This window comes from Pezoporus flaviventris, unplaced genomic scaffold (assembly GCF_033815535.1).
Source record: "Pezoporus flaviventris isolate CSIRO_AGI_PZ_B2104156 unplaced genomic scaffold, CSIRO_AGI_Pfla_v1 ptg000002l, whole genome shotgun sequence".
In the NCBI taxonomy this organism is placed as follows: Eukaryota; Metazoa; Chordata; class Aves; order Psittaciformes; family Psittacidae; genus Pezoporus; species Pezoporus flaviventris.
In genome coordinates, this window is record NW_026892550.1 from 2,925,545 (window position 1) to 2,948,095 (window position 22,551).

Sequence of the window (22,551 nt, forward strand, 5' to 3'; positions counted from 1 at the left end):
TTTACCTCTGTGCCAAACACCACAGCCCACGGGATGGAGCTGAGCTAAGATGACACTGCCTTGCTGCTGCTGGAGCTGGGACCCTCCCAGAGAAAGGAAATGACCCTGCACATACTTAAAGTCATACTATGATCATTTCTGTAAGGATCAGAGGCTGCGAAGCCTTAATTGAGCTACAGCTTATTGAAAGGGCTTCCTTAAATGCCAATCTCCATGCCAGCACCTAAATTCATCCTTTAGAAGCTGGAGAATTGAATTTTTCAGGATAAATGAAGAAAGATGAAATGAGATTTCAGCCTGGAGAAGGTGCGGTGGGGAGACCTCATAATGGTCATCCAGTGCCTAAAGGGGCCAACACGCAATCCAGAGAGGGACGCTTGCCAAGGGCATGTAGGGACAGAACAAGGAGGGATGGCTTTAAACTGACAGTAGTTGTCTGCATGAGCCTCCCTCAAGTTTTAATCTTGGTGGGTGCCACCTTTTCTCTATCTTGAGAGGAAGGCAGCAGCTGTACCTGTTCTCAGTGCACACAGCACTTGATCCTAACTCTCTGCGAGTCACTGCACATTCTGCTGCACTTCATGTACTGAGAGTTAATGCAGTGAGGTGCAATGGGGAGGGGGAATCAGCACTGCTTGGCAGCGTGTTACATGAAGTTCAGAACCATGACTTGTGGCTAACCAGGGCATTTCCTCTCACACGTGGCTCTTCCCAACAGTTCTCCCATGCATTTCAGTGCCAGAAGGGACACTGGAGAACAGAAAGGCTTGGATTATGGTGGCGGATGGGAGATGCACTTTCCCACTCTTGCCCCCATGCCTGTCTTATGATGGTTTCAGTCTTTCTCAAGTGATTCTGGAGCAGCGTGTGTGCTATTATTTGAGAGTGCAGCTGCAAAGCTCCTTTAATACAGACCCTGATGCTGGCTGAGAAGCAGCCACTGAGCTACATCACGCTTCAGTCAACCAAAGAGAGCTGTAATCAAACCTGTCTGAATTCAGTACCCCAAAGCCTGCAGGTGCTTTACAAACCAGCTCAAGCAGTATATAATACACCATTTTCTTTTGCATTTCAAAGCACTGCCTCAAATGAGTTACTTTTGAAAGCCTCAGTTGAAGAAGCCATGCAACGAACAGTATCTGAAATAGAAGAATTTTATGTAGACCATTCAGTGTTAAAAACCAGAGGATCAAACATCAGTTCAACTGAAAGAGCAGTTTCAAACAGAAGCTGTTTTGATTAAAAGTCTTTGTTTTTAACATTTAGAAATTTAAATACATTTATCTAAAGATGGTTTAACCCCCATCTCTATGGTACTATACAATAGCTTAAAGCTACTTTTAAATGCTAGTTCTATGTTAATGTGAAATCCCAGAACTGCATTCTTACAGGAAAAAAAAGGAAATCAGTTATTAAACTGGGTGACTCCTGCTTCTTCTCCCACCCCAAAATACATGTGAAAAACTGGAGCTTTACAATGCCTTGGAATAATGTTCTTTTTTAAACAAGGAATTTGGAATAGTTTTCCAACAGTTCTCTAAGGAGGTATATTTGTACAGTTTGGAGAGCAACTCCGTATAAAGTTCTATTGCAACTGAGCATTCACAGTATGCCACAGTCCATACATATTACTACATATACATATCAGGTTTGTAAACATTGGAAGAATACACAGAATATAGTACCACGAGCCTCTGGTACTGCTGAAAGGAAGATGAGGTAACATTCATAGAAGCTCAAAGTCCACAGAGGTCCTGACTGAGTAGGTAAAACAGCTGCCAACGCTTCTGTTTCAGAGTGTGTGGTTAAGGCTTTCTGCTTCACGGTCTGCTAAGGCTGGATTCGTTCGCTCTCAGTATCCCAACCGCATCTTTAACAGCGTGGTAGATGACATTCTTCACCTGGGAGGAAAAGAAAAGGCTTTGAGTTCTCAAAGGAACAGCATAGCCAGGGTCAGGTTGGAAGCTGTATGAAGGCAGGCTGAGAACACTGGGGCTGTTCAGCCTGGAGAAGAGAACCTGCATGGAGACCTCAGAGCAGCCTTTCAGTATCTAAAGGGGGACTACAAGGATGCTGGAGAGGGACTCTTCATCAGGGACTGTAGTGATAGGACAAGGGGCGATGGGTTCAGACTGAAACGGGAAGTTCAGGTTAGATTTAAGGAAGCAATTCTTTACTGTGAGGGTGCTGAGGCACTGGCACACGGTGCCCAGAGAAGCTGTGGCTGCCCCATCCCTGGCAGTGTTCAAGGCCAGGATGGACACAGGGGCTTGGAGCAAGCTGCTCTAGTGGAAGGTGTCCCTGCCCGTGGCAGGGGTTGGAACTGGATGAGCTTTAAGCTCCCTTGCAACCCACACCATGCTGTGATTCTGTGATCTACATGACCTTCAAGTAAATCACTAACTCAGAGGAAAAAAAGGTTCAAATTCTGACAGGACAGAAATTGAGACCCCATGGCCTGAGCAAAGTATTGCCAGCTCAGCTAGAGGAAACATGGAAGAGACACGGAGACAGGTAGAGAAAACATGGAAGAAAACACATCCAAGTAATCTCAGGCAAAGCTTCAGAAGCTTCTTCAGAACTACTAACAAACAACAATTCAAATCCCTATTGAAACTCCTCTTTGAGATCCAGTGCAGGAAGCTGACCTCAACATGAAAGCAACCCGAGTTGTGTGGACACAGCCCTTGTGCTTTGGTGAGGGCTGGTTAGTGAGGTTTGGTGGGTGTTATAGGGTTAAGAAAGGGGTTAAGAGGGGCAGGGTTCATCTTGAGCACTGATAAGTTACCTGCAATTTATCTTCATGGTTCGTATGCGTATGTGACAGATATCTAAATTCCTGAGTGAGCCAGAAGCAGTGTTTGACATGCTCTGGGGATACAAAGTCTTCTGCAACTTTAATACAACTGTACAAGTTATGAACCTGGAGAGAACAAACACAAGCGTCAGTGCTGTGCTCAGAGCTCTCTGCCCACAAGGTCAGGCTGGAACAGCGCCCCTGGGCCTTGCCTGGTGTGGAGCTCCTGCTGGAATGAAAACTACATCTCCTAGAAACTGTACAATAGCCCAGCCTTGAACTCCATACTCCTGATGAAGGCGTTTTCTTAGCGACCGATCCAGGTACCAGCTCTGATCATGAATGGGATCGTGATCAACAGGGTTTTCTTGACCTTGTTCCTCTGCAACCTGCAAAGTCACAACATGACAGGTATTAAAATACACCATCCTCAAGATGTATCTGTGGTATTCCATACACATGCACTCCAGAGTGACTTGTACCATGTGTTCAGGTCTAAGAGGCACACAGTGAAAGGTTTGGGTTTAGTCCTTACCTTGTCACGGGCTGGCCATTTTTCAGCCCCTCTGGCTTCACAGACACATTGCAAATGTGGGTATAGGGAATGGAAGTGAACCCAATTTGCAGGAAGCAGCATCAGAGGGTTAAGGGACTCACGTGTTCACAGTGGGAACCACTGTCATACAGGATCAATACTCTCACACCATAAGAGGTTGTAATTGGAAGAAGCTACTGAGTTGGGGGTTCCAGAGGTGTCTGCCCAGAGACCAGCACAAGTCAGTGCACATCCAAACAGAGGATGTGAATAGATTTCTGGGAGACAGGAGGCTGGGAGCACAACAGGCTCTTCAGGAAAGAAATCTGAGGGCTGCAGGCAGCAAATTTCTGCAGTGTTCCAGTATAAACCCGTTTGCTGCAATCATTTACACCAGGAGTGTGGCCCAAAACCTCATCTGGGAGGAGACAAACACCTTGGTTCTGCTGGAAGCCTCACATTTGCAGGCAAGTGCTACAAGAGGTGAGACACCGATGCCAGAACTCAAAATGCCAACTCTTATCAAATTCAGTATCATGTTTTAACAAGTATAAGATCTGTTCTTTGTTAATACTGAACCAACCTACTGTAGCCTCTCTGAGCTTCCACCCAAGACAGCAGCAGTTCAGGCTGACAAAGGTGACAGTTGTTCACACCATCCCATTTATCATTTTAAACCATCAACACATCAGTAATTTCCACTTTCAAAGCACCAGAGAAGTTCCAGAACTGAGACCACAAAGAACTCTGGACCATTCGTGGTGAATTCAAACTCTGAAACAAGCCTTTTGGGATGTAGTATCACATCTCTCCTAAGCCTTAAACTCCATGGAAACATCACCACGAACACCTCATGCTTTTTCCTTAATCCAAACCTCATAAAGGAATGAGGAAAAATAGGTAGGAAAAGGGAGAGAACAAGGGAGAACTTCAGGCACCACATACTGCTCTGCCATTTCCCAAGAGCATCTCCTGTGCATGCTTTTAAGGATGTAGTTTAAGAAAAGTCCAAGGATATGTACTTACGAGCCCACACAGAGAGAAAATCAGTTTTTAGGACATCACAGCTTACCTTTTTAAGGAATTCCCGGATCTTCTCTGTATCTTTGGCAGCATAAATGTGCCATAGAGCTCCAGGTTTCTCTCTGCTTTCAGTAAAGCGCTTAATGGTCAATTCATCAGAATCACCATCCTGTATGGTTTTAAGCACTTCTGTTGAGAGGAAACATGAGCAGTTACAGCAAAGGACTTTCCCTCCAACCACAAAAATAACCTCCATCAGCATAAGAAAGACTTTACCTTCTTCTTGATCTGCCTGGCCTTTGGGGATACCCACATAAACCATAACGTTGGCTGCATCAGACACATCTAAATGGAGGTTTGTTGTGCCGTATTTTCTATCCTCTGGTGTTATTAAGCCTGGGAAAGAAGAGAACAAAAAGAGTAGCAGCACATTAGCAAGACAATAAGAAACCTTAGACCCCTCTTAGCAGCACCAGAGAGCTTTTTCTTTCTGTTCCAGGACAGCAATATGCTTTATAGCCAGGATCCTGCCCCATCCTGGGTCTTCCCAAGTGATCAGTTTACAGGCTGACAGTGATCCATGCCTATACCCTGCCTGTACAATATATAAAAGCCACATTTAAGTCCTGACTAAAAGAGAGTTTCTTCCAGTGCCTAAAGAGGCTACAGGAAACCTGGAGAGGGGCTTTATTCATGGGCCTGTAGGGGTAGGACAAGGGGGAAATGGCTTTAACCTGCCAGAAGGGAGACTGAGATGAGCTCTTAGGCAGAAGCTCTTCCCTGTGAGGGTGCTGAGGCGCTGGCACAGGGTGCCCAGAGAAGCTGTGGCTGCCCCATCCCTGGCAGTGTTCAGGGCCAGGTTGGACACAGGGGCTTGGAGCAAGCTGCTCTAGTGGAAGGTGTCCCTGCCCGTGGCAGGGGTTGGAACTGAATGAGCTTTAAGGTCCCTTCCAACACAAACCATGCTGTGATTCCATGGTTCTCCAGCAGTCTAAAAAGCAGCCACTACAGTATTTACTAGCCATGATCTTTTACTGGTCATGGTCATGCTTAGTTTTAAATGCCTTTTGAGTGACAGCAGATGAACCAACTATGGAAAGAACTGCTCAAGAGAGATTAAAAACTAAACAATACAGCCCCAAAAGGAGAAACAACAAAAGTGATACAGCAGAAGCAGCTATACAACAAATACATGGGGCTGTCTATAGAAAGAGAAGCTGTGTATACACATGTGGAGCAAGCCGATAGGGAAACTGGAAATACTATTGGCTTGAAACCATCTAGACAAAAACACATTTAATAAAACCATGTAATGCTCTGGATATCACTAATGCCTGTAAGTGAGCCAAAGTTAGGGTTTTAAATCAATGGGATTAATCAAATTGTCTGGAACAGCAAGGATTCATTTTGTTTACAGTGAAATCTAATCTGTGTGTGGTCAACATGACCTTCAGAGCAAAACACTCCTTACCGTAGGCATTGTACATCTTGGGGCCCAAATCTGGTCGTACAAAGTAGTTGGGCAGTCGAGAGGCAAGGTTGAGCTTGCCACCCCTCCTGGTGTATTCTGGCAAGGGAATATTTTTCATCAAATCATCAAACCTAAAGTAATACAATTCAATGTTAGGGACTGACAAAAAGCAAAGGCAGTCTAAAATAGACCCAAGAAATGGTACTCCTTCCCCCCAGGGGGTTACAGAACACCAGGAAAAGGAACCAAGCAAGCAAGACAGGATGTATAGTAGATAAATAAATTTAACTGCTCTGGGGTAATGCTATTTCCTTGTGTAATCACTTCAACTAATATCAAATAGAGTAAGGCAGAATACCTAAGAGTTTGGCAAAACAGAAGCTTCAACTGAACTTTACATTTCAAAGTGACTTAGGGTTTTAGGGAGCTTCCAAAGTTTATCCAACTATGAACCAATTTAGGTACCTGCTTTACTTAGGAATCCAATGAACTACATGAGAACTGGTCATAAAACAAGTGATGAGGCACTGGAATGGGTTGCTCAGGGAAGTTGTGAATGCTCCATCCCTGGCAGTGTTCAAGGCCAGGTTGGACAGAGCTTTGGAAGACATGGTCTGGTGTGAGGTGTCTCTGCCCATGGCAGGGGGTTTGAACTGGATGATCTGAAGGTCCTTTCCAACCCAAACCATTCTGGGGTTCTATGAAAACTTGCTTAGCTCTGTCAGGCATCTCAAACAACATGGTTGCACATGACCAGGTGCTTCCCAAAGCTGAAGCAGGTGTCAAGCACAGCAGGATTCCTGCATTCCGGTATTCTGGGGGGGTATCACACATTATGAACAGTTTCTTTGTGAATTCCTACCGAGAAGGCATCATGTCTCTGAAGTCTTCTCCTGGAGGCCAGTCTTTAAGCTTCAGCACCATTGGTTCTCCTTCTTCTGTTCTCAGGCGACCTGTTGGCAAATGTTAACAGGTCTGAGCTTTTAATAGTTATACAACTCAAAATGCAAAGAACTGAGACAAAGAAATCCTTATCCTCACTTAAAATCATGTTCATTCCACAACTATTTCTGTGGCACTATTTAACTAGTTGGTAGGAAGATCCCAAACTTCCTCAGAATGCTCCCCCAAAAGACTAAAGGCGGCCAAACATACTCCGGAAGACGAGTCGTGACAGTTTCTACTCTTTCCACATGGTGGGAATACACTGCAAACACACTGCCCAGTATGAAGAAAACCCCTGGAACATCTTGTAAGCTATTTAAGGATGATAAATTTGTGCTATTTGTTGAATATTTTGCCTATTGGAACAAAAATTCACACTACTTACTTGAGATATCTTCAAATCCATCCCAGAAGTCTCCTACAGTAGCTCCAGTGATGATTTCATTGGTCCTGCAGTTAACCAGATCCACTTCCTGTTGGCCAAATTCTTTCCTAAAGGATTCTGGTCTCCAGAGGTCTGCATTTAATTTGTGATGCACTCCTGACACCATTACAGGCTGTGAGGAAGAAGAATATATAGTGAAGAACTATTCAGCACCAGAAGTTCTAATTCCAACCAGAGTAATGTTTTTATACAGTAGCAACACTGAAGACAACCATGGGTAGAATAAATACTAAAAGAAAACCCAAGACCCCACACTATTTAATCCTTAGAGGAGGACTCAAAAGATGCTTTCACAAGGTGAAGTATTTGTACCTATGGACCTCAAAGAAGGTGAATACAATGAGCTTTTCATTTGAGTGCACATCTTAAGACAGCAACCAAGGTACAGAGACTTTCTACCTAGTCCCTCCCAGTCTGAAAGGTGCTGTTTCTATATTGGTCATTGCTTTGCCCAGTAGGCAATGGGAAAGGCATTTTCCAGGAAATAGATGATTTAACCACACATTGTTAAAAGTGTGTTTAGAAACTGATATTGAATAGTAAAACACACATCCTTTTATCCAAGGATTTAACAGTGCTCATGTCATACATCTCATGTATGGTTTAGTGTTGCTCATGGTTGCAGGAAGTTTATACCAGCACAAAGGGCAAGGAATATGAATTCTGAAAGCAGGAAAACTTCAATACCTGTCCCTGCTTCCAGCACTCCCTGAAGACGTTCCAGTTACTTTCATTGTTGGGGTCTTGCAGACACAGCAAGCGGTTATCACATAACCAGTAGTGCGGCGTGTCAAAGCCCATGATCGTAGGCTTTATAGTCAGTCCTTGAGGTTTCTTAGGCAGGTCTGTAATGGTTCTATTTTGCACCAGGGAAGCAAAAATGTCGTCAAGGATTTTGGGTGTACTCTTGAGTCCGTTGTCTGTCTGATTTAAAAAGAGAGACAGAAGAACACACAAAGAAGTTGGTGCACTTTAATGTTCCTTGTCCTGCAGACTTTAAAGATGGTATATCCCACTTTCAGAACTTGCACTTGAGTTCACAGTCATGCAAAGAAACAAAGATCTGCAGAGCTTTGCTGTCTAGAAACTCACCAACATTAAATGTCAATGCCATTTCTGACCTTTGTCTACAGTGTTCTGGCATAAGTAGTTCTGCTCTGCTCTACGTGTCAGCAATGCTGCAGAAAGCCATGAAATACAGCAGGGAACAGGGCTTTCTTTATTATAAAGAACATCAAGGAACTCAACACCAATATTTTACCCCACCATTTTGAAGTCATATCTAAGAGTAAACAAAGCTCAGGAATGCCCCAAGTGAACCAGTCTGCAAACAGGATATGAGATAGTTACCCATCACAGAAGGTTTTCCCCTTCAGCAAGGTCCTTGATGCTTCTTTGAGTCTAATGGCCATATCAGTGAATGCACCTGCCAGACACTAGCCTAAGGAAATTAACCTGCTCTAACATAAAACAGTTTGGGTTGGAAAGGACCCTAAGATCATCTAATTCCAGCCCCCTCCCTTAGCAAGACTTGCTGATAGTACCACTAAGCTGCTACTCTGAAAAGCATTAACTGGAGCACTGCAGTATAGAGACTGAATAAGTCTTTTCCCAAATGAAGGCAGGATTTTACCTGCTGTGACATTCACAGGTTAGAACAGTGCCTAAGCCTGGTATTAACTCAAACCTGTAAACTTCAGTTTTTCATATACCTTTCCTCCAGAAGAGTTTAACAGGTTCCTCAAGAAGCCCGTGTTGTTGTTGCTCACGGGTGTCAGTATTGCACTGTTGAACGTCTGCAGGGCTGCAGCAGGCTTGGCTAAGCTAGGGAGTGTCTGGAGAGGTTTGTTCTCATTCTTTGGAATAGGTATGAGGAGTTTCTCTGAAATGAAAAGAACATGTGAGAATGGAGGAAGGATTCCGAACCATGAGAAGTGCATGCTTTGGGTTTTGAAGACAACAAGATACCTCATGCATACATGTATGTATGTACATATATATAGATCTCCTCTCAACACATGCAGATGAAATACTCCTTTCACTCAACTTTCTTCAGTACTGTAAAGCTTTTTAAAATCACACATTCTGAAATACACACATTCTCACATTGAATTTAAGAATCCTTGCATCAATGGGATATTAACCCAGTTTTCAAAGCAGAACAGGCTAACCCTGCCAGGTTTTACTCCCAGCTGTTGCCATGGACCAGTTTGGCAGCAAGGGCACTGAACACCCATCCCAGCAGGCAGACTGCATCTTTCCCACTACAAGATACAGCTGGGGCTGGTCTTCATTCTTCTGACGAACAGCCACAAAGGGTTTACTCTTCACTGGTTCTGCACATACCTTTGTTTTCTTTATTCACATTTCCACTTGTTAGATTTGATAACCAACTTAATGAAGGAGTATTTACTGATGCACTTTGTTTACTTCCAATTGCTGACTTTAGAGGAGGATCTTGTGTAGTGGCCTGTGGGCTCAGGACAAAGCTGTTATGTTGAAGGCTGGTCCTTTCTCCAGGTACCAAGTTCTGAAAGAACAAAGTGAGAACTTGATTAGGCACACACAAACTCTGCTCTGAAAGGGGAAGCAGTACCATGTCCAAATTCATTCTTTAAAACCGAAACTGAAATGGTTTGGCCCTTCAAAATCTATCTGGTTTCCACAAGAGGTCAGCATTGCATCTCAGTAGCAGCCAGAGATGATGATCCAGCAGGATTTGGGATGTCCTGACATTTTAAGAGCAGGCAAGAGAGTCTATCACCCCTCAAGACAAGCATAGAAAGCAGAGTTTCCCAGATGCATCTTCTGGGTTGCTTTGGGAACTAAATGCAGCTGTAACAGCAGTGCTCTCTCAATTCTAGTGATAGCTGATGTTCAGACCAGGGCTAAGCTGGGGTCCAGTCTGGTAGACTAAAACAGATATGTAGTGCTCCTAAAAGTGGGGGCAAAAGTCCATTCACCTGCCAAAAATACACCTGCATATGAGCACAGCACCAGCCTGGCCAGCACAAACAAGCACAGGACTGCTGCACATCTACTCAGCTGATTTATCTGCTCTTTACCAGATATGCTAATAACAGACTAACCAGAACTGCTGCTCTGACCTGGGATTCCTGCATAACCAGCTGAATTTCTTCTCTCTGCTCAAATACTTTCCAGTCAAGAAATTATTCTGCACCTGTACCTGCTTACTGCTACCTTCTTTATTTCATCTCAATGTCTGCTGATGTTTGGGAAGGATTCCAAACATAATACAATGCTTCACACTTTAAGCTGATCCTAATACAACCAGTGCAGGACCTAATTTTACACAGAGAGGTACAGATATATTTCAATCCTGCTCTTTGCCCAGGGTCACAGAGGAAACAAACAGAAGACTGAAGCTAGGTCAGTCATAAGCTAACTTCTGAAACCCATAGCCATCTTCCTCACAATATTTTTCAACTCTCCTATTGATTACCAGCACCAAAGTCAAGCTCAGCCTGCTTCTTACACATTTAGTTTCCAAATAAGCTTATGAATAATCATACAACAAAATCGAAGTTACTTAATTCAGTTGTTTTCTTGCAAGATGCTGCAAAACTAAGCCCTTAATTTGTGCTCTGCTTTCAAAAGCAACACACATTACATCCATTTACAGATAAGCACATGGTGGGGGACTGGAGTTGTTAGAATCTTTTATATAATGAACAGCAAAATTCCTACCAGGATTCACAGAGAAACCAGTACTTCTCCATGCTGCTCTAGCCCTTAGTTTTATTCCTGTTCAGTTAATCTATGGATTCCAATGCTCTTCCACCCTACTTATTCTTCTAGATGCTGCATGTATTACATCTCCAGGAGCCAAGGGGTAGTCCCCACTTTACAACCATTTCCATTAGTCTGTTCTTAAGACTTTTATGGGTTCTCTCAATCTAATCCTATTTTTGTCCTAGGAAATCCTCACTGAGCATATTTCAAGGATAGGTCACTTCCTGAGGCATGAGAAAATGAGATTCCCCCCCCCCACCAAAAAAAAAAGAACTGAAACAGAAAGATGAACACTGAACACAAGGTGTGAAGAAAACCCTACATGATGGGTTAGCAGTAATGGTCAGCACTGGCACCCTTATAAAGTCAGTTACCATAGGCAGTAGCTGAGGCAAGCCTGTACCACAGACATAACATGAGACAGTAGCAATACCTGTTTTGAATCCTCCTTTAGAGTTGGCTTTGATAGTGCTTTGAACTGCTTATTTGCACAAGGACAATTAGCCTTTATTCCCCATTTTGTTCTTATGGAGTGAACAATATCACCTACATCGTAGAGAGCTGAAGGAAAAGAGTCATTAGTGAGCTCATGTGGAATTAGAGCATCCAGCATTCAATAAGCCTTTATAAGAAATGGTGTATCTATGCAGGTAACCAATAGTACATGAAGAGAGTTCATCAGTAAATGAGAAGTTGTGATACTTCTTTATAAAGGTCAAACATAATAAAGCAGTACTAAGAACACAAAGGCTATTCCACGCTTTGGACTAAGCTTTTACTAACTTCATTACTAAAACCTCCCCTCATTCAGTACTATCTCAACAACATACAAAGGACAGTAAAAGCCTACAGCTTCCTTTCAGCCCAACCTAATATTTAAGATACCTTTTCCAGGAATGATTTGTGTAGGCATCAGATTCTCTGGTTCATGTACCTGCCCCTTCACACATTTAAACCAGGAGAAAGTATCCGAGTCATCATCTGTAAGACAAAACCAATACATTGTTTTATTAGCACAGCTTTCACCCTTCTCTAGAAGGTTGCATGTTTTACTGCTATTGACACACCAAACCATAGGTCTATAATGAGTTCTTTTAGTTGGGCAGGTTTATTGTCTTGTTGCTGAGGGTTGTTACTGACTTCCAAGTTCAAATTACATGTTTGAAGGCTTGAATTCCTTTGTTGGAAGTAGCAATATGCATCCTCACCTTCATGCAAGCTTTTCTTCTTCATCCTGTAGCAATCTACACACACACCAAAGCCACACTTGGAGCAGACCCAGTGAAGGTTGAAGATTGTGGTGTCACACACGTCGCACATCTCCCGGACTCCACGAACTGCACGCTTCCAGGCGACCTGTCCTGAGGGAATTCCCAAAGTGTTAGTTTCATAGAATGGTTTGGGATGGAAAAGACCTTAAGATCATCCAGTTCCAACCCCTTTCCCATGGGCAGGGATGCCTCACACCAGACCATGTCACCCAAGGCTTGAAACCGAAACCATTTAGTTTAACCAAAACTAAGTATTTGCACCTTAAATATAGCTCCATTGAAGCACTTCAGTGTTGCTGTCTCCTGTGCAGCACCAACTGCATCTCTTACTCCCAGCATGTATTTGCCCAAGTGAACATGCACACTGCTGACATCCACCCAAGTGGAAGTTCCACAGCTACCTCAGAAAGAAGTTATTAGCAAGCTAAGCTTAATGTCAAGATTGCTACACACAGCTTGTCCTTGTTTTCTGCTCTACAGTGTAATGGTAAAGTAGTTCTTTTCAGCAGGTTTTCTATGTGTTTACAGGTGTGTATCATTCAGAATGGTGAGTAGCTTCTCCAAAGAACTCACTACTGCTGTTCAGGTTTCTTATCACCATCACACTCCACCTCTCCTCATCCCAAACCACTTTTTCAGTTCACTCAAAACATCCCAAACACTGACAGTATCTTACAAGCCCTTTCAGGGCTGCATGATGTACAGATTATTTCAGCCTGCTCTCAGTTTCATTATGACACCAGTTAGAAAACTAGACTAGACAAAAGCACACATCTGTCTGCTCCTCCTACCACCTTCCACACTTGTAACTGCTCTGAAACTCCTCTGCCCACAACACCTCTTCATTTTAAAAGCAAGTTATGAGAGACCATGTCCTAATGTAGGCTAAAAACACCACACCAGCATCCCAGACATCTGTTGCTTTCCTTCTGCAGAATGCCCATTAGCTATGTATGGAACAGAACTAGAATAACTTGGCACAACTTGTTCTTAAGTAGGAGGTAAGAATTCTTTTGATTACTTTGCTTCAGAATTCTTCCAGGAAGCTGAAATCCAGATAGCACCACCTCCATTCTTCTCTGCTTTTAAACACACGCACTATGGTTACCATTTCCTAGGCCAATTTCCCCCCAAAACAGGATGAAGGGGGGATTTTTGTTACCTTTTGCATGATATTTCAGTTTGGGACGTTTTGTCCTTTTCTACTCCTCCTATTCTTTTATTTCCTCTCAGTAGTTTGATTGCATCTCCTCTTTCCATAGACTCCTTTCTGGCACTTGATGGCCAAGGAGCAGTGTGACCCAACAAGCTGTTCTTTCTACACTGGTCAATCTTTTATTACACAGGGATAGTTTCACTTGTGCTTTTCTACTAATCCTTTAAGGAACTCTCTTTAAGGAAGCCCTCCCAAATAATCATCATCTTCATGCTCGTTTGTGTTTTAGCTCTGCCTGCCAGGCTAGTAACTCACTGGTAACAGAGAAGAGGGCTTGACCCTGAGACATACTATGGGTGCAAAAACACTCAAATACAAATGATCTCCTAAAAAGCAATACCTGAATGAGCTGTTGTGGCTTCTGGAAAAGGTCAGTTTGTCAGAGACTGACTTTTAATGACAAGGAAGCGTTTCACCTGAGCCCTGCAAAGAAAGCTTTACCATAGCTTCAAACTGTGGTGTCAGAAAGAATCTACCTCTGTCCTGTGCCAACTGAGTGAGGGCTCTTCTCCTGAATTGTTCAAAGCAGAAGAATATCCAGACTGTAAATCACTTCTTTCCTACCCAGAGCATTAATAATACCCTCCAGTTTAATGAAATGGAGTTTCTTCACTCTCACCAGCCAGGACAATAAGTGAAGAGGAATTCATGACGTTTTGCTCCTTTCAAACCACCTCCAGAACTCACACGCGTCTTTGGTTTCTGTAGCAGAGGGTGTCTCTGGTAGGTACATTAGTAGATGCATCCTCTGCTATTAAGAAACACCACACCTCCCTTTTGTTTCATAAATTCCAGCCAAAATGTCATCCTTCTCAAAGTGTTTCAGTATTCCAGTCTGTACCTCTCACTCTGCCTATCGATACTCTGGCTCCAAAGGCCTAAATACGTTCCAGTTCAAGCAAAGAGCACAGCTTGCAGATTCCAAATGGTGCAGGGTAAGATATTCTAAAGTATCTCAAGTCTTCCCTTCCCTTGTGAAGGGCATTCAAGCCTGTTCAGGTTTTTGTCTTCTATTCAAAACCCTGCAGTGACTCAAACTGGAATTATCATTATATAATGTCAGTACTATCCAAATGCATAAGACATAGGGTAGACAGTCTTTTAAACTGCTCTGCTTCTCAGTCAAGTACTCATAATCCAAAGAACAAATATGGTTTTAAGAGTCATTCTACTCTGAGAAGTGATTACACAAGATCACAGCCTTCCCCATTTGTCTGCTCATGTTTGCTACAGAAAGGTTCTGACGTGGCAAGAAAACCTGTCTTTGAGGACACAAGGTTTGCCCTGTCTGCTATATACAGATAGCAGACAGGAAAGCATACACTATATGTATATATAGTTACTTAAAGCAGTCCTACTGGAAACTTTCAGATGGAGGAAAAGGTTTTCCTTACTGACTTGACAGGCAGCACTAGGTCCATTATGCAAGAACAAAGTAGGACCAAAGCAATCCAGTAGGATCTGTTCAGCCAAAATGAAAGCTTTATTTCATTTACATGCTAAGAACAGACTGTTGTCAGCTGCCTGCTGGGTTTCTTTACACTTTGTTTCATAACAGAATTACACTCTCTGCAACAGGAAAAGTAATTTGATAAACTGAGAAAAGTCTTTGACAAAGAGGGTAGAATTTCTCTTCCTTTTCCCCCGCCTGAGAGCAGAGCTGTTGACACAAGTTCACACTGGCTCTTAACCATTACCCCTCTCAGAGGAGGGGCAAACACTGAAGTCTCACATGAGATTTCCAAATGCATGCAATATACTTTCACATAGGTCAGAAGCCTGAAGTTTCACATATAGTTATTAAAACACAGGTTATTTTAATACAAGTTGATCTTACTGTGTGGTTCAATTGTAGACATCATTTCCTTTTCAGATATCACCAGCTGACAGAAGTGGTCTCCAATGTTGGCCAGGATGTACTTGGCTGTGTCAAGATCTAGACCCACAACATTTCTTGATAAAGGCAGCCACAAGCTAATAGCCTCAGGATCATACTTATTTGGAGTTAGGAAGCCTTCCTCACGTAGTATTCCATGCTTATTAAACTGCAACCTGTGGGAAGAAAGAGGGAAGAGGAGAAACCCATCATCTCAAATGCTTTCTTAGTTTACATTCACTCCAATGAGTCAGTGCTTGAATTGTAAATATGTATCCTGTATGTCAATGAGTTTAGCTCTTAATGGTTATAATAGGCATGGATAAACATACTAGTCATTAGCATTAAGCACACTTGATGTCCTCCTTGTTTAAAAAGACTCAAAACATTAGGAAATCTTCTACAAAATCCTGAAGATTTATACTGTTTCTTATTCACACAAAACCAAAATCAGGTTAACAGGTTTTAAAATGCTTTGTCATGAAGGATCCCACCTTCACTAAAAAGGGATGGTTCTATTAGCTTCATGCTTTTAACCAGAGGATTCAATGGCTTTGAACTGCACTGCAAGTCTGGATTCTTACCCCGAGAAGGTGAATCAGCAGTCTGTTGTTACTCTGGTCTCGCACATTTTTGAATGCTTCAGTTAATGTCAGATTATCCCAAGATTTACTACAGGAAAACCTCTAATCTGAGATTAAACAACAGATTAGTAGCACTTCTATAAACCTTTAGCTACAAAATGTGCAAGAGGGACAGTGTTGTAGTGGAAGACTAAACCTCAAGAAACAAGCAGAAGAGTGGAAGAGGTTCTTTTCTCATTGTCTTTGTAACCTTTCTGCTTTCAGTTTTCTCTGTTCAAAAGGTCTTGCAGCTTTTTTTACAGCTTTTCTAGTCTACCTAGAGCCTCTAAAGAAAGTCATCCCTCTGAAAGCCAAAAGGAAAACTGAGAATAAGTCAGCTCCCCATCTCCCTTGTGGGACAGTAAATAGTATTCTTGCTTTTCCTCTCTAATATCACAGGTGTTACCTTCTTCCCTGGAAACACAGTCCATGCTTCAAAGTGTAAGTGGGTGTGGGGGAAAACGAGAAGCATGCAACAACATCTGGATGTGAGATCAAATAGCTCATGGAAAAATATTTACACAACTTAAAAACAAAGGGAAGGACATGTTAAACACAGTCAGACAACATGCAGCCTGGGCTTCCAGACAGGCTTATGTTACAGTAACAGCTTAAGCACCTTTTTGAATGGTTTCCTCATGGTATCTTAAGAATTCAGTAGATTAAACAAAGGTTTTGACTCTTCCACTGACAATATCAGAGCCTACAGCTCTTCTGCAGCTGGGGGTATAGGTCTGACATTCCACACATCCAACTGATAAACTTCACGAGACATGCACAGAATCTACACTCTCACTCGTGCCTCCAGTACTACTGAGAGCACTCAAACCAAACTCATGTTGTCCCACTGGCACTCACCCCAGAACAGCAAAATCAAGAGCTCAAAGTACTGCCAAAATATTTTCTACTCAAATTAAGCAGTTACAACATTTCTAAGGGCTTCAAAACCAAAGGCAACCTCTCAGTAGTTAGGTATAGTCCTAGAGCTGAACAGCTACACACTGACATCTAGCTAGGTTTGAACCAGAGATCTAAATGAGACCACTTGGACCAAATAACTGGTTTCTGTGTGTCCTGGAAGATGGAAGTCAATGTTACAGCTACACAGAGAGCACTCAACAGACTCCCTTTCAGAAAGGAAAAAAGGTCATTCAACTTGGACATGTTATTCACATTTAAAGAGCATTAGGGTCTATAAAGAGTCAAAATGGTTCTTACCTTCTAAAGTGAAAGAATCGACAGAAGACAGTGGAGTCTTTCTGCTCTTTGTTCTTCCTGTAGCTATCCAAACGGCATTCCCTGCATTTGTGCAAGTGAGGTGCAATGTTATTGCAGGAACCATCCTGTACAAATGCTTCTCCACTTTGCTGCAGCTTCTTCACTTTAGAAGCATCTGATAAAATGGACTTGCGAACTAGTACTGCAGGGAAGAGCAGTGGAGATTAGACAAGATGCAGTTTCTTACATAAAAGGTGCAAGTAACTGCATTTTAGTAAAAGATCCATATCAGATTTTCCTATTTCACCTTACATGGAAACAAAGTTATGCTGAAGTGTTTGCAGTTGGCAGAGAGCTCTTTTCAGGTGAGTAGAAACTGTCTCAAGCAATAGTTCCACTGGAGTCAAGTCCACTGTGGACTCAAGTTTAACAACTCCTTTTGCTCCTCCACAGAGGAATCAGCATCTGCTTTCAGTGAAAATCCTTCAGCTCTCAAGGCTGGAGTAGTTGAGTGCTGGGCAGACCAAGGCACAAAGCAACCACACTTCACAAGTACTGAAGACAGCTTTGTCTTCAAGCATCCCTATCAAAACACAAGACTGTCAAAAGCACAACCTGGCCATTTCTCAGTCCTGTTTGCACCCTTCATGCTGCAACTGCTTTTGGCACCTTGCTGTAACAGATGCCAAACACTTGTCTTCCTCCCACACTGGAGGTGAGGCCTACCAGGGCACAACAGCCACTGCTTGGCTGGCTCCATACTCACATTATTTATGGAATAGCACATCATAACCCCACGCCAAGCAACAGGAGACTGGGAAGGAGAGGTGGGTGTGCCGGGAGATTCCCAGAACCCTGAACAATCAACTGATGCACAGCACAACACATAACATCAGCAGTCCAGCTCTTTTAAGAACTACAGCCTTTCCCACTCTGTCCCATGTGGAAAACTTGAAGAGCTCCCCACATGGAACTGAGCACAGGAAAGAGATGAGGTGGGTTATTCTGGGGTTGGGTAGTGTTTGACTCTGGGTTTGGGGTTTTGTTTTCAGAACAGTAATGAAACGAAAGCTCCTTTTGAGCTAAGCCCTGTTGAGAATACTTTCCCTCTCACCTTGCTTACAAGATTTAGAAGCAATGCTAAAAAAAAAAAAAAAAAAAAAGAGGTCTCACTATGCCATCAGCATTTGCATTCCAAAGAGAACCTTGCTTTTTGTAAGCTGTTCTGTTCTTGCATACATTTGGTAACAACTTCTTTCTACAATTTAACAATTAGTCCTTTTCCTTCATCAGGAAGGGACATTTTTCCTCAAAATGCATTCCCCTTGTAAAAGAACTCATAAATTACTCAAATTCCAGATTCACTCACACAATTTAACTTACTAATTTCGCAGATGTTACAAAGGACTTACTTGTACGTAGTTACACAAAGACTTTCAAATGACATGAGGTTTTGAAAGTACTCACTATTATCCTGGACCTTGGCACTTCCAGTCCAGAAGCCTTCACTCTCAGTTCTGTCATAAGGAATCTCAGCTGAATTTCTTCTAATAAAAAGCTCCATGTCTGCAAGTTCATCTGGTTTGTTTCCTTTGTGGCTGTTGCAATTGCTGTGTGATTTAAATCCAGACTCAGTAAAACAGTGAAGATGAGCATCTGAGGTGGAGGGTCTGCAGTCTAAAGTCCGCTGCAGCTCAGCAGTGCTGCTGCCCCGGGGTATTGCTATGGAAGGGTTTGGATGCTGCAACTGTTTTACAGCAGTGTATTCTTTTGGAAAGTTTGTGGTGGGCTTCACAAGAGGTTCATTGGTGGTTTTCATGCTGGTTCCTTTTTCCTTAGCTGAATCAGTCACAGATGAAGATCTTGAGGTTGTCAAAGAGGTATATTTACCATTTGGATCGGTAAGGTTTTGTGTTTGTTCTTTAGATACAAAGCCCACTTTAGGAAAGGCTGGCAGATCCTCCTTCAGTGGTTTCATTCCAGTATTAAGACAAGAAGGATGAGTTTCTGGTAAGCTTCGTCTACACGTGCTAGAAAACAACATGCAATGATCAGACATATATCAAACAAATCAGCACATCTAATGCTCAAATCTAGTCGCGTTTAAGGCCCGAAAGAATGAATTTAAATATGTTATTTTGAATTATGATGTTCCAAGATTGTAAACTTGGTGTTAAGTAGGTTTGGGGGGTTTTAGGTGGGATTTCTTTTGGCTTGATTTTTCCAAGAGTTGAACAGAATGAGCAAGCTGTACACAAATTGGGAGACACACAAACTTCAGTACTGCAGCTACTCCACTACCTTCTCTCACAATGAAACAGTTACTTTCTAGCTTTGTCCATGCGACAACTGTATAACCAAATCCATTTCACTTGCGTGTCTGTGTGAGAAGATTTTAATGCTCAAGGAACTCCTGGCTGATAATACAAGTCTATACTGAGGTATCAAAACTGCTCCCACACAAAAAAGCTCAAATTGAAAACATCTTTTCTGCATTTATCTTGTGAGATACACACAAAAAGTTACAAAACCCAGCCCCAAACCTACACCACTTCTTTTAACGTTAATACACAGAATTAGTGTTTTCCTGTCACATTATTTCTACCATTATATTCGTTTTTGTGACAGAAGCAGGGTGCCTGCCAGAGGCTCCAGGTAGGACCATTCTCCCCAGCTGCGGTATAGAGCACATGGTTTACATCTGGCCCGGTCCAGACTGGTCCAAGGGCTACTGCATGAACTATCTCTTGTTTAATTTGCTCAAAGGCTTGTTGCTGCTCAGGGCCCCATTTAAAATCATTCTTCTTCCGGGTCACATGATAGAGAGGGCTTACAATCGAACTGTAATCTGGGATGTGCATTCTCCAGAACCCCACTGCACCCAAGAAAGCTTGCGTTTCTTTCTTATTAGTTGGTGGGGACGTTGCTGTTATCTTGTTGATCACATCTGTGGGGATCTGTCTACGTCCATCTTGCCATTTTATTCCCAAAAATTGAATCTCCTGTGCAGGTCCTTTGACCTTATTCCGTTTTATGGCAAAACCGGCTTTCAGCAGGATTTGGATTATTTTCCTCCCTTTCTCAAAGACTTCTTCTGCTGTATCGCCCCACACAATAATGTCATCAATGTATTGCAGATGTTCTGGAGCTTGCCCTTGTTCCAGTGCAGTCTGGATCAGTCCATGACAGATGATAGGGCTGTGTTTCCACCCCTGGGGCAGTCGGTTCCAAGTGAACTGGACACCCCTCCAAGTAAAAGCAAACTGTGGCCTGCATTCTGCTGCCAAAGGAATTGAGAAAAATGCATTGGCAATATCAATCGTGGCATACCACTTGGCTGCCTTTGACTCCAGTTCATACTGAAGTTCTGGCATGTCCGGTACGGCAGCACTCAATGGTGGTGTGACTTCATTCAGGCCACGATAGTCTACTGTTAGTCTCCATTCTCCATTAGACTTTCGCACTGGCCATATGGGGCTATTGAAGGGCGAGCGGGTCCTGCTGATCACCCCCTGACTCTCCAGTCTACAGATCAGCTGGTGGATGGGAATCAGGGAGTCACGGTTGGTGCGATATTGCCGCCGGTGTACTGTTGTGGTCGTGATTGGCGCTTGTTGTTCTTCGACCTTCAGCAACCCCACCACAGGAGGATCCTCTGAGAGACCAGGCAAGGTGGACAGCTGCTCAATTTCCTCAGTCTCCAAAGCAGCAATACCAAAAGCCCACCGGTACCCTTTTGGGTCTTTGAAGTACCCTCTCTTGAGGTAGTCTGTGCCAAGGATGCATGGAGCCTCTGGACCAGTCACAATAGGGTGCTTTTGCCACTTCCTCCCAGTCAGGCTGATTTCAGCCTCCAGTACAGTCAACTCTTGGGATCCTCCTGTCACTCCAGAAATATAGATGGGTTCCACCCCTTGACAGCTTGATGGCATCAGGGTACACTGTGCACCAGTATCTACTAGAGCCTTATACTTCTGTGGGACTGATGTGCCAGGCCATCTGATTCACACAGTCCAGTAAATCTGATTGTCCCCTACCTCCACCTGGCTGGAGGCAGGGCCCCTCTAATGGTCATCACAACATCGGTCACTTACGTCTTGTTGACAGGGATTAGTCTTTATCACAGGAGCTGGAGTAAAATCAGCTCTTTCACTCCATCTGGGAACCTGCTCACCAGAGACTGAAGCCGCAGCTTTCATGGGATGATCAGCCTTGACGTTTGTTCTCCTCTTCAGTTCATGCACCTGTTCCTCCAGAGCTGAGGTAGGTTTTCTATCCCACTTCCTCATGTCATCTCTATGATCCCGCAGGTAAAACCATAGGGTGACCCATGGCATATACCTTCTATATCTTCTCTCTTGAGCAGTAGGATGCCTTTTGCTAATAGCTGAAATGTGGGTTGGCACACGCGCAGAGCTGGATAGATCAGCTAGGTCATCTCTCAATTGTTTGAACTCCTGGGACGGTTTTTCCACAGCTGAAATCATGGAAGGGGGGAGACTGTCTTCGAACTCTCAGAGATGACGAATCACTTCATCCACTGCTGGTGGTGCTACATCACGCCAGGTTATTGATGCCGATGAGTGGGCGCATGATGATGGTGAACATGCAAATTTCTGCCACATGGGTCGTGTACATTCAACTTCATATGGATCTATGGGTGCACTCCCAGCATCCGGCCTACGACATATCATCTCTACAATGGCTGACTCCCTCAGAGACTGGATGCCTCTCTCTAGCATGGTTCAGTTGACCAAATGACTCGTAACATCATCCTTGTACAGAAACCTTTCCTTCACAGCTGCCAAGAGCCGCATCCAAAGGCTGAGGGACCATTTCTCTTTTGCAACTGTTTTGTCAATTCCCCCTTCTCTAGCAAGTGATCCCAGCTGCTTGGCTTCTGTACCTTCTAGTCCATGACCATGATCCCCATTGTCCCAGCATCAGAGCAACCAGGTGACAATGTGCTCCTCTGGATGATGGGTGAAATCTTTTCACATATTCGGTAGCTCAGTTGAGGTCCAGGGTTGAGAAGTCACCTCTTCTTCTTCCTCTGATCCACATAATGATAACTCTTGTTCAGATGATGTCCCATGTAGTAAGTGCATTGTTTCTACATATTTCTTCACTGTATGGGTTGTTTTTTTGTCTCTTTTGTTTGCTTTTCCTCTTGTGTACAGGGGCAACTGATATTGGCACGAACTGGTCCTTTGGTTTAGCTACAGTGACTATCACTGTGGCTGGAGTGGCTGCAGTGTCTGTCACTAGGGTTGGAGTGGCTGTAGTATCTGTTGTTGAGGTTGGTGCAGCCACTGTGCTTGGAGCCTGAGTAGCACCAGCAGCTGCACTGTCTATTGCTGCTGGGTTTGGGTAGCTGC

At 43.4% G+C, this 22,551-nt stretch overlaps 1 protein-coding gene across 5 annotated transcripts in view; it reads right to left on the reverse strand.

Annotated features, from left to right (window-relative positions):
* Window positions 1-703: 703 nt before the first annotated feature.
* The window catches only part of KDM3A (lysine demethylase 3A), a 35,588-nt gene continuing 13,740 nt past the window's right edge, over window positions 704-22,551 (reverse strand). For 4 of the 5 annotated variants that reach the window (XM_061466422.1, XM_061466436.1, XM_061466445.1 and 1 more), the window contains 17 exons: window positions 18,641-19,203; window positions 17,174-17,375; window positions 15,294-15,508; window positions 12,178-12,330; window positions 11,855-11,950; window positions 11,403-11,530; window positions 9,563-9,746; window positions 8,929-9,098; window positions 7,904-8,140; window positions 7,157-7,328; window positions 6,689-6,779; window positions 5,827-5,957; window positions 4,632-4,751; window positions 4,405-4,544; window positions 3,010-3,186; window positions 2,789-2,923; window positions 1,141-1,901 (listed from right to left, as the gene is read on the reverse strand). In XM_061466422.1, coding sequence (XP_061322406.1) covers window positions 1,821-1,901; window positions 2,789-2,923; window positions 3,010-3,186; window positions 4,405-4,544; window positions 4,632-4,751; window positions 5,827-5,957; window positions 6,689-6,779; window positions 7,157-7,328; window positions 7,904-8,140; window positions 8,929-9,098; window positions 9,563-9,746; window positions 11,403-11,530; window positions 11,855-11,950; window positions 12,178-12,330; window positions 15,294-15,508; window positions 17,174-17,375; window positions 18,641-19,203 — 2,995 coding nt within the window. In that variant the 3' untranslated portion in view covers window positions 1,141-1,820. The other variant, XR_009745756.1, reaches the window with a different exon arrangement.